The 12,763-nt window shown below is 39.3% G+C and overlaps 1 protein-coding gene across 1 annotated transcript in view; it reads left to right on the top strand.

Annotated features, from left to right (window-relative positions):
• ptprn2 (protein tyrosine phosphatase receptor type N2) overlaps window positions 1-12,763 on the top strand; it is a 214,128-nt gene that overhangs the window by 175,020 nt on the left and 26,345 nt on the right. The window contains exons 13-14 of the mRNA XM_053505462.1: window positions 6,920-7,135; window positions 9,812-10,009. Coding sequence (XP_053361437.1) covers window positions 6,920-7,135; window positions 9,812-10,009 — 414 coding nt within the window. The remainder of the gene's footprint in view (window positions 1-6,919; window positions 7,136-9,811; window positions 10,010-12,763) is intronic.

The raw sequence follows: 12,763 nt of genomic DNA, 5'->3' as shown, positions 1-12,763 counted from the left end.
CGAAAAAGACGTGATTCCTGATATAGGAGTAGATGGGGGACCTTCACACCATGCACACAAACTTTAGCATTATTAGCATGGGATGGTATCTAAAGAGACTATAATAAGGTTGATGAAAGCGGCAACACTAAACGAAACCTGCTTTAGTTTTGTTAAATGTCTTTAATGTGTTTAACGCTCAAATATTTAAACGTAACGTTTCTGCGTTTATGTAGCAAATTTTAATCAAATATTCTACTTTGAATAAAAAGAAGAAAAAAAACAATTTCCCGACTCCACCCTCAACGTTTCAGATTGAAGCACCTCACTTAACGTCACCACTATTTTACTATGCAAAGCAATTAATATTAGTTTTAATGAAACTCTAACAAAAACAAACAATAGTGGGGTAAACGGGGTGGTTTGGGGGCATGTGGGGACATTATGTAGGTAGTAGAGGTCGTGGGGGGGGTAAATGAAGGGTGGTTCAGAGAGGGGGGGGGTGGGGGTAACTGAAGAGCACTTTCATTCAGCGACGCTCAGAAAGCTCAAGCAGCTAAACAAATGAGTGACAAGCTCTCGGCCCATTCTTATCGGCCGGGGACTTATTAGCATCCCGCGCTCTCTCGCTCTCTTTTCTTTTCTCGCTCTCTCGCTGTCGGCAACATGTGGAGGCATCGCTATAGCAACCGGTTTGGGTGACATGTGCTGCAGACAGCGAGTCCAGAGATATAAGGAGGGGCGGCGTGCAGAAAAGAGAGAGAGAGAGAGAGAAACAAAAAAAAAAACGGTTTGTGATGAGCGCGCTCGCACATTCGAGCATTCGAGGAGAAGCGAAGCGACACGACGCAGCTGGCGGGAAATCCTCTGTGCCTTCTGAGCTTTCTTTTTTTTTATATTTTATCTCTCTTTTTCTAATTTTTTTGTACTCCCTAAAAAAATAGAAAGAGAGAGAAAAAAAGAAAAGAAAGACAAAAGCAGCTGCTAATTATACGTTGTTTGGGTTTTTTTCTTTTTTTTGGATTTTTTTCTTTTTTTTCTTTTTCCTTTTTGGCGGGACCGCGTGTGGGAGATCTGCACTGGGGATCATGGCTAACCCAGCTCCGAGTCTGGATTTAGGTAACCTCATGCTTATAATTATTTAACAATGTGGTGTTTAGCAGGATGGATAGCGCGAAGAAAAAAAAAAAAGAAAGAAAGAAAGAAAAAAATGTCCCGTGTGGTGTTTCTCCGCCGGGTTGAAACGAAACTTTCCCCCGACTCTGGGATGTGCCTGCGCTCTGGAGTGTGTGAATACGACTTGCTGTTGTGGTTTTTCTTGTCGATCCTAACATAATTGATGTCTCTGATAATCGCCTTGGTGGTGTTTAATCTGCGATGCACTGTAATTATTTCTTAATGACCTGTAACGTGTATATGAAGTTGAGAAGATGATATTACGTGTGTGTGTATTATACTAAAATCCATTAGCGTTAAATGAACACTTTGAGTTTTAATCGAATTTATAATATTAATATTTATTATATTTTTCCCCAAATAATTTCCTCCAACAAGATTAATTAAACACTAATGATTTTTTAAATGTATTTTTGTAAAATCACCGTTGAATAAACACTATTAAGGATTCGACTGACTCACTAAGAGGTTTACTTTAACGTTTACAACTGGAATAACTCTTCCTAAATCCTCCACTGTGGTGTTTACATGGTGTTTATTTGTATCTATTGTATTTATACAACCACAAAGGTGTTAATTCCAAACAATAATTTTAATCAGCACTCTTTTTTAAATCCTAAATACGTGTAGTCTACCTCAAACTGAAAATGTCCATCAATACGCCAACATAAGTGTTAATTCTGGTTTGTTGGTGTTCATCCATCAGTGTGAGGGTCCATCTAAGACTCAGAGTAAGAAAGCGTTAGAGTGAAACAGTGACAAGTGTGGGTGATATAACTATACCTCACTCTGTACAGCGCTAACTCAACAGTTAGTCTTTATTTGATAAATAGTAGTGTTTATTAGATGTTAATCCATCACCGGTGAACGCTTTAATGACCGGAATGCTGTGACGAGCCGCTTATTAGGTGTCAATCCAATAATTCAGCATTACAATGGTAATTTCTGACAAATTCTATATGGTGAACACAATCACGGTGTTGAGTCTAGACACACCAGGACTGTGGGTGTTAGTTTCAGCACTGACTGGACGCTGGTGTTACCGTCACCCCACGTTAATCCATCATGATAGTTTTACGTTAATCTTATTCAAAATGTTGGTGTTTATCCACAGTTTCATGTGATATTTTATATATATATATATATATATATATATATATATATATATATATATATAGGATATGCTTAGATCATAGTGCAGGTGTTCGTCTCGTTTTTGTGGATGAAAGTGAATTCATCGATAGAAACATTGTAACATTGTTAATTCAGTGCTTAGGTGTTAATTTACTACAGAATTTTTTTGTTTTATAGTAATTTTGAAATGGTGTTCGTAATAAACACTTTTCCCTTTTTTATCATTAGGTGTTAATTTCGCAAATTAGCTGTAACTATAACTCCATGAAAGGATCCTACATGATGTGGTGTTAATTCCAGACTTTCAGAATAGACGTCAGTTCAACACTGAGACATGTGTGTTCAGTCTCAACACCTGATTGGGTCTGATTTTAAGAATGACTGTTTTTTTTTTTTACATCTATACCCCCTTATACCCCAGTTGATAAAACAATGATAGTGTTAATTCACAAAGTGTTGAAATCATACCTGTAACTTGAAGGTGTTAGTACCAGAAATCTGGTCACTGCAAGACGGAGATGTAAAAATGTTTTAATACCAAACAAGGATCTCCTCTGTTCGCTAACGTAGCAAATGAAGTGTTAGTTTGTTACGCCCAGGAAAGTGTTGATTCGTTACTGCAGTTATTTAATCAGGATGGCTCAGGTTGGGGAAAAACAACCCTGAGGTGTTAAGAGGTGTTATCTGATTCAACATAGATATTGAAGGTGTTTGGAATCTGATCTTCTAGAGGTGTTTATTCGTAAATTAAGGGTTTTTAATAATGAAATATTTAAAGTTTTTAAACTTTTTGCGTTTTCGTACTAAAGACATTCGCATGATTTGAAGGCACTTGTTAATGCACCACTTGATGGCAAATTGAAATGCATAATAAAACCAAATGTTCAATCAGCTGGGTGTTAAGTCTCGCCTCAGTATTATTTAGGGGTTACTTGTAGGCTCCCAGTACAGGCGTCAGGCATCCGGTTAGCACCAGCACACGGTCCGAGTGTTAATTGTAGATGTTGAGGTGATTTCAGCAGGGACAGGAGCTGTGTTTATTATCCGTTGTGTACAAGGAAGCCGATTTCACCTCCAAGCACCGCATGTTTATCGATCGGGTGAAACTTCACGCCAGATTACACGTCCAGTCCTCCGGGGACATCGCCATGTTCGTTATCCCGCTAATAAGAAGTGATTATGCATCTTATTGTCTATTTTAAATTCTAACACTTTTATTATAGGACTTTCCTTTTCCTTCCTCTTTGCCTTGTTTTGTAAAAGAGAAACGAAGAAATTGTAAAATTGTTCATTTCCACAAACGAGGAGGTTTAATTATCGAAATCAAATGTCGTATTTTGTCGTAGCATTTAGTAAAAAGTAACACACAAAAGATAAATGATTAAATGTAAATAAATTAGCTTCTGGAAGGAGACTAAACACCACTTTAATTTTTTAACATAAGCTATGAGTTTATATGGAGAAAAAAACAAACAAACAAAGAACAACAAAAAAATGTATAAAAATGTATTTAAAAAATATGCATGTGCAAAAAAAAAGGAGGGCAAGAGAGAGAGACACAAAATATGTAAACTCGAAAATGTAAGAATTAACATATAGACCTCGAAAGCACCGAACGTCACAAATGGTCGTAAAATATAAACATAATAAATTGTTCTAAAGTTAATTAGCTGATTTTTGTTTTTTTTTTTGTTTTTTTTTTACAATGTTCTTATTAAGGATGGTTTTTTTTTTTTTTTTTACATTTGAATGCATTGTGTGTGTGTGTGTGTGTGTGTGTTTAACTGAGGTTCAAGGTGACATTTTGTGGGCCGTATTTTTTTCTTTAGACTGTTGGGGGGGGGGGGGTGGGGTGTTGGGTGTTGGACATTGCTGTAAGCTAAGGGCCACCCAACATTTTTCTTTTTAACTCCCTTTCACTCTCATTCAAATCAGATTTTGGCTTTTCTTCTCAAAATCCCTCCGACCTGAAGAAAGGATCCACGAGAGAGAAAAAAAGATGAATAAATTTAAAGGAGGGAGAATGCCTCTCGGCTCTGTTAGCGCACAGTAAAAAGAAAAAGAAGGAAAAATCTCAGCAATTGCACTCGGGACGTGTTCATGGGTCTGAACAGACTGTGCAGGAGTGAAGGAGTCAGAGAGACACCTAGTCATTTTGAAATGATGAAAACATTTTAATTAAAATAAAAGAAATGAATAAAGTCATAAAAAAAAAAGTTTTTAAATTTTTCAAAAATTGTGCACAATAGTGGATTTGTCCACGTTTAATTTGCGTTTTGAATATTACATGCTGGACGTTTACAGATGGAATAACACAAGGAATAACATTTAATACAGATAGATAGATAGATAGATAGATAGATAGATAGATAGATAGATAGATAGATAATCCATAGCAATCAGGTAGAAAGAAAGAAAGAAAGAAAGAAAGAGATTTTAACAGGAAGCAGCAGTTACACACACTTTTCAGGTTTCGCGCTGTTTCTGGAGACATTTTGTGGGGACTGAGACACACACACACACACACACACACACACACACACACAATCGATTAACACAAAATCCATGAATTCTATAAAGCGTGATTCATTTTACTCTTTCAAAAAGAAATGTTTTTTCTGTTTATTCAATTTTTTCCCTTTTGACACACGTTCTATTTATTTATTTATTTATTTATTTATTTATTTATTGACATGCTTGATGCCCATCTTTTTTTCCTCGCACCACCCATGTGGACCGAACGGGGGGAAAAAAAAAGAAAATTTGCAAGTCCAATGTTATTCCCTGCAGACGAGCACACAGCGACAGAAGGATTAAAGCCTGGGCTTCTCTCGGTCTCTCGCGCTTTCCTCTCGTTATTTCTCTCTCTTTTCTCTTCTCTCCTCCCTCCGCATCTCATTCCTTTCTTTTCCTTCCTCTCTGGTTTTAGCAGGAACAAAGTGTTTTGTGTTTTTTCTGTTAAATGTAGAGTTACGTCTCGGGCGAGAACGAATGAATTAAAACAGACAAACTGGACATAAAGCATTGTTACACGTCGAGTTATTATTATTATTATTATTATTATTATTATTATTATTATTACTTTATTAAAGATTTTAGAATTTCCCAAATATATTACCTCTCTCACCATGTGTGTGTGTGTGTGTGTGTGTGTGTGAAAGTCATTGCTATCTAATAGCCTTCACTTTATTATATATTTTAGCATGATATGTTCATTTAACATTTACAAAACAAAAACACAAATATATATTTAAATCTGTTTGTTTATTAAGTGTTTAAACACGTTAATACAAATATAACACATTCTTAATTTTTTATCTTGAATTGTAAGGCATTATTTTGCTGGATTTCATGTAAATCGATTGATGTGTGTGTGTGTGTGTGTGTGTGTGTGTGTGTGTGTGTGTGTGAACTCTAAATCCTGCCTCTCTGTCTTTCTCGTCCTATTTGATGTGAGGAAAGTCGCTGCTCCTGTCGCAACAATAGCTAGAGAAGAAAAAAGGGCTCTAATCCGTAGAGACTCCCGACTCGGGTGTACAGCCAGCCAATGTGTGTGTGTGTGTGTGCGTGTGTGTGTGCGTGTGTGTGTGTGTGTGTGTGTGTAATTTCGCACGGGATGTGCGAGTGCACGCCATCTGTAGAGCTGCGAAAGCTGCAGAAACTCGAGCGTTAGCTTTGAAATTCGCTTTAGTAACGGTTGTGACATTAGAGGCTGAAGCGTGTGTGTGTGTGTGTGTGTGTGTGTATGTGTGTGTGAGAAGGAAAGCAGGCTCTGTGGCCACTCGCTGAGCTCTGGTAGGAGCGAGTATGAAGAAAGGCGGTGTTTTTTGTATAGTGCTCGGCTATTCAGCCTCCCGGCCCACACACACACACACACACACACACACACACACACACACACACACACACACACATGCACACTCTCTGTCTGTCTGTCTGTCTGTGTCTCTCACACTCTCACACACTCCCCCGAACCTTCATCTACACGCTGCCCCTGAGGGGCTAACAAGCCTGACACCCCCCTCCCCCTCCACCATCGCCACCCCCCCCACCTACACCCCCTACTCCCTCCGCCCCCCCCCATCCCCCCCCCCCCCACCTATGCAGGGATGGAGGGACATTACAGGGGTATGGACACTCCCAGTAATCCCCCCTCTCCACATTCACCCTCTTATTTTCATTAAGTCTGAGGTCCGAGCCAACTCTTCTTACACACACACACACACACACACGGAAAAAGACCTCTCACACACACACATTGCCAAAGCTGAGGCTAATTAGCAACAAGCTTGTACCGGTGAGGAGCTCGCCTAATTGCTCAGTGGTGGCACGCTTCACCCTGCCAAGACCAGAGCAAGGCCCTGACACTGTGTGTGTGTGTGTGCGTGTGTGTGTGTGTGTGTGCGTGTGTGTGTTTAAACCCTGCTGATACATCCAGCTCAGACACCAGAAGGTTTAATCTGGTCCTTTCACCCCCGCTTAGAACGATGCAGATAACAAAATATACAGCTTAATCATAATAAATAAATAAATAAACAAATAAACACATGAATAAATAAATAGGTAAATACTCTAATATCCAAAACATTTACATATTATTTAGATCACTTTTTTTAAATATCTTTTTCAGAGGTCCAAGTTGAATCACATCCCCGTGATCAAGCAAAGCCGCCTCGAACCCAGCAACTTCCTGGTTCTGGTCCTGGTCACCATGGCGTTTGTTGCCGTGGTGCTCGGCCTGTCGGGGGCGCTCTTCTGCATGCGCCGCCGGTCCGGGTACGAGGTTAAAGAGAAGCTGGTTGGCATGGCAACAGACGCCGGGAACGATGCCACGACAACCTATCAGGTGAGAACCAGGACCCTCGCGCTCGAGATCACCTCGGCCCGTCGGCACGCGGTGTGACGTCGTCAGGACCCGATTGGTCGATGCATTGTTAGAGTAGCTTTGATCTCGAAAGGAGGCCCGGGAATGTCTTGGTGTGGCAATCAAATGTCATAGACGAATTGTTTTGAGAGGCTGTTTGGACTAAAAGATGATCCAGATTGGTCCGTTCTAATGTTCCTTTTTGTAAAATTCATATTTTAATTCATTGAAGCTGATTAATGTAGCTGTAGAACAGGAAGAGAAATTGTAATTAGTCCACTGATTTATCGTTTAACATTAGTGTCAGGAGCAGGTGAAATTACAAGCATCTGTTTATCTCGAAAAGAAATTAATTTTTTTCCCTATAAAACCAACCAACAGAATTTCGTTTTTTATTTCCAACTTCTCTCTGCTAATTACGTGGAACGCAGATGTCCCGCGCATGACGGCAGCAGCTTATAAAATGAATTCTAATTGCAGCCGGGCGCTTTTAGCAGGGAAATGAGCTCGCAGCGTGACCTTTTCCCCAAGGCCTCCTGGAGCCATATTGATTTTTTTTTTTTCCCTCGTCGGGCGGGCTCAGCTGCACTCGGCGAGACGAGAGCCCTCCACCCTCCTCGTCAGCTTCCATATTTAATAGTCACCTCACACTTTTCCAGGGGGACAAAAAAAAATGTCCCTCCCATGACTGACTGTAGGCGCAGGCCTGGAATTGGTTGCCTTGTCACCGAGTTCTCGGCTCACATCTGGATTATTCTTATTTTGTTGTTTAATTATGACATATCGAGTTTTCTTTCTGCATGTGGTGCCGTGCGAATCGATGCACCGGTTCCTCCGGGGGCATCTGGGATCCGGGAGGAAATAAGATGGAGGGGCTGTGGGTGTGAGGGGAGAATGATGGAGGCGGAGTTATGAGGGGTTTCCTCTGTGCCGACAGCCTCATTCGATCTAACACACATGCAGTTAGAAACGGTGGTGCAGCACACAATCGCACACAGCCATGAAGAGATAGGAAAAAAGGGGTTTCACAACATTTCACACGTTTCTGGTTTCGAAACATTATGGGGACTCTTTACAAACATGCGAGCATTAAAATGACAAAAATACACAATGTCTCTTTTTCTTTGTTTTTTAAAGTAAGTCCACTTCATCACTTATATGTGGTGGATTATTTTTCTATAATTGCACAAACCAAAATGTTTTATTTCTCACATAATATTAAATGAAGTTCTCCCGCTTTGAAGTCTTTAGACCACAATTACATGAATGCTGTAATGCAAATCAGATGCATTTTAGGTTGTTTTTTTTTCTTTCAAATGGGTACCTGACACCATCAAGCATAAAAAAGTACGAAAAATCATAAATAAATAAATAAATAATACATACTGTATATGTAATTTCATCTAATTCAGCCTGAAGGAAACACAAGGGTCTTAAAATTCCACACACATTTTAAGTTTTAGAACATTATGGGGACCAGCAACAAACATGTACCTGTGAATTTATGCTTTACGAATACGCATAACTGTAATTATGGTCTTATTTCATAAAGAATGTGACATTTTCATGACAAAATGGTATAGCTCAGATTACCAGCATGCTCGGAATGTCCATTTGTCCAATGTCCATTTTTTATGAGACTCAGGGATATTCAACTTGTTTGTATTCAATTGTCTCTTTGTTTAGCTGCTTGCTACCAGCTGCTATATTTCCCTTTTCATTTCTGTTGTTAAGAGTTCGTGATCTTCAGACTAATAGATATTTCTAACATAGTTGCATGTTAGAAATAGCATCATTATAGCATAGCATCATGTTTTGCCCCTTATTTATTGTAATGCATTCGTTCTAACCTGTTATTGTTTCTGTAGTACAAGGTCTTTCATTGGGATCTTTTTGACGAATGTCATTCAAATAGATAAAAAATATATATAATTAGATTATTTCACATTATGGGCGGAGTCTCCAATGTCAGAGTTTTGGGTTTAAACTTTATAGCTGCTTTAACGTACAGTAAGTGCGAACAGGAACACAGAGAATTAAATGATCATTCTTAATAATTATTATTATAAATGGATAAAAAAATAAAGCAGTGATTAAATCTTTAAGTGTTTCATTCCTCTAAACCCTCAGATAATATTTACAATGTTATACATTGTATCCATTAATAGTTAAAAGTCATGTTGCGGAAAAAACGGCGACTTCCTGTCCTCACTGTCTCCGTCTTTCTCTATCTCGCTCTCTGTCTTTCTACACCTTCCTTTCTCTGTCTCTCTATGTCTTTATCCGTCACTCTGTCTCTCTATCTCTATCACTCCGTCTCTCCCGCTCTCTCCACATTCCTTTCTCATTTCTCTGTCCCTCTGTGTCTCTGCATCCCTCTTTTTTTTCAATCTCTCCCTCTTTTTTCTCTCCATCTGTCTCACTCACTCAGTGCGTCTCTCTTCCTCTTCTATCTCAGTTCGTCTATCCGTCTCTTTGCATCCTTGTGTCTGACGGTTTCTCTTTGCTTCTCACTCCCTGTGTCCGTCTCTCTCCCTGTCCTTTTCCCTTTCTCTATCTCTCTCACACTGGTATATATGTGTGTGTGTGTGTGTGTTTGTGTGTTTTATTGAAAATCCCTATCGAGTGGCTGATCCTCTCCTCCCTGTTCCCGATCAGGATTTGTGTCGTCAGCGCATGGCAGAGCGCAGCTCCGATGTTTTCCATCACGCCACACACACGTCACGCATCAACAGCGTGTCATCACAGTTCAGTGACGGAGCGACCCAGAGTCCATCAGCACGGAGCAGCACGTCATCATGGAGCGAGGAACCGGCACACAGCAACATGGACATCTCTACAGGACACATGATCCTGGTATACACACACACACACACACACACACACACACTCCACTCACAGGCGTTGTGCTGCTTTGCTTTGTTTTTTTTTTTCCTCTAAGAAAGCCGTAGGGGCTGATGACATTTATCCCTCACACACACACACACAAACACACACACACACAATGGATAACTTTAATTTCGGCCCTCTAACTTTTGTTTTATTAATGTGGCAGCTCAGACTGATCACAGCCTGCTAGCGTAGCGTTCATTAGCCTGAGAAGAATCCATCATCTGACGATGTTTCAGAATCCATTAGTGCGTGTATATGTGTGTGTTGCGGGGGTGGGGGGGTCGGATGAGGAAGTGTGTGTGTTGTTCACAACATGCGTCTGTGCAAACGTTTTGGTGCATGGCTTACACACACACACACACACACACACACAGACACAGATGGTTTTCCATCACACAGTGTGAAGGTCTTAGGCCACGCCCACTGGAAACCAAAGCTGTATTGATCTTTTATCGAGCCATCGGTCTGTCCTGGCTCCTGTTCCTCCATCTGAGGGAACTCCTAAACGTTCTGTCTAGAACCCTTCAGCTCAGGGTTTCCCCTTTACAACTGGTTCCAGGTATACTGTAGAACCCATTTCAAACCTTATAGTGAGAACTCTACAGTGGTCTCTATGGATCCTTAACGTTTATAACGGTTGTGTAATGGTTAGTCATGTTCTGATAGTTTCAATAGACATTGTTTTTTTATGTCTAATATAGAGTTAGTGATGATGCGTGCAGGCTGGTAACGGTTTATAATTATTCCTAATGATTTATAACAATGGCTTATAGCACTTTATAATCGTTAATTAGATGTTCGTGATGTCATGGTTATTAATGTGAGGGTCATTAATAATTTAGATTAATCATTGCCAATAATGGTGTATACTGGTTAATAATAATGTATAATGGTTTATAGTGCTATATAACAGTGTATACTGGTGTGTAGTGGTTAATAATTGTTCATAATGATTTATAATGGCTAATATAGGGTTATAATGATTTATATTGGTGTGTGGTAGCAATGATGGTTTATAAGGGGTTTTAATGGTTAATAATAGGTTATTACTGGTTTGTGTTGGTAATAATTGTTTATAATGTTGTTGATTATGGTTAAAGATGATGGTAAAAATGTTGTAATGATCAGTGATTTTGCGTAATAATCATTTATTGTAGTTAACAATAGTCATTAATGGCTATTAATAGTTTGTGATGTAATAAGTGTTTATAATGGATTGTAATGGTAAATATTATTATTATTATTATTATTATTATTATTATTATTATTATTATTATTATTGGGGTATTTTGGTCTGTCACTCTGGAGACATCTTCATCTTTTCCATGGCAGTTATTTACAGGGTTGGGTTGCCAGCTTGACGGTCAGTTGTCATTCACGCATTACAGACAATTTGGGAACACCCATTAGCCTTTTCTGCATGTGTCTGCACTGTGGGAGGAAACCAAAGTACCCAGATGAAACGTACAAACTCCATGCACACAGACCCGAGGCTAACCACTACACCACCATGCTGCCAGTAACTGCAAGTTTATAATGATGTATGATGATTATATTGGTTTATAATGGTTAGTACTGGTTTGTTGTGGTTTGTAATGGGTTAGGAATATGTTGGAAGGCTTTAATAGTTTATAATGAAGTATAATAAAGTTAAATTTTTAATAGTTTATAAATGTCTTATGGACTGTAGCATGCGATAGATCATCATCTCTTTGATGACGTTGTGACACATTATGATTTTAAAAGAAATGTAATTCTTAGATAGATAGATAGATAGATGGATAGATGGATAGATTAAATGATAGATAGTGGAATTTCCCATGTTCTCCCAGTGTCTATGTGGATTTCCTTCAGACATTCTGGTTTCCTCCACATGCTGGTATGTAGATTGAATGTGCTAAGTAGATAGACTGGTGTTCCACTCAGCCTGGATTACCACCTCACTCACACCCAGTATTCCCAGGATAGAACTTGAATCTTTCACAGTCCTAGCCAGTATATACTGTAGCACTTAAAATAATATCTTTCCATCTGTTTCCAAGCAAACCCCAAAGCACTGTGTATACCCGTTTAGAAAAAACACTTTCTGGTGGCTTCCTTGTACGGTTCTTCTCTTTAAATGGATAGGATGAGGAGAGTTCTCATTAGCAGTGTCACTGCAAACTAATGGCACCATATGACATGTTGATGTTAATATTACAGCATCTGTGCTGCTTTCTAACTGAATGAAGTCATGAGAAGTTCACTGGTCCTGATGAGCTCCACAGCTCCAGAGATCTGTCAGGGCTCACAATGTCGAACAGTCTCATCCTCATTCAGAGCGTCGACGGAGAGCAAAAAGCCGAGCACTCTGCAGTCTGGCCTCATCTGGAGTGAACCTGTGCGGAATATCAATCGCCTCTTGTCCTCACTCGCCTTTTTTGATTGACATCTACGCTGCTTTACTTCTCGTTGTTGTGTTCTCACTGCGGTAGTAAAACAACAGTTTTTGCAGCGGCGTAGGATAATCCGTGTTTATGCAGATTTTCTATTTTTCTTATCACGCATTCTCTCGCGTCTTAAACTCCATAAAATATGATTATGTGTTTAGTGCAAAACATTTTAGGTCAATGCTGAGCAGGAAGTCAGCGCTTGTGTCTGGTGCTGATTTTATTGGGAGAAATGGTGTTATTATTATTAATATAAGCACACTGTTTAATACAGTGTTTAATAGACCAG

Source organism: Clarias gariepinus, chromosome 1 (assembly GCF_024256425.1).
Source record: "Clarias gariepinus isolate MV-2021 ecotype Netherlands chromosome 1, CGAR_prim_01v2, whole genome shotgun sequence".
Lineage (NCBI taxonomy): Eukaryota > Metazoa > Chordata > Actinopteri > Siluriformes > Clariidae > Clarias > Clarias gariepinus.
Note: the sequence above shows the minus strand (reverse complement) of the source record. Positions and strands in the feature narration are given on the sequence as shown.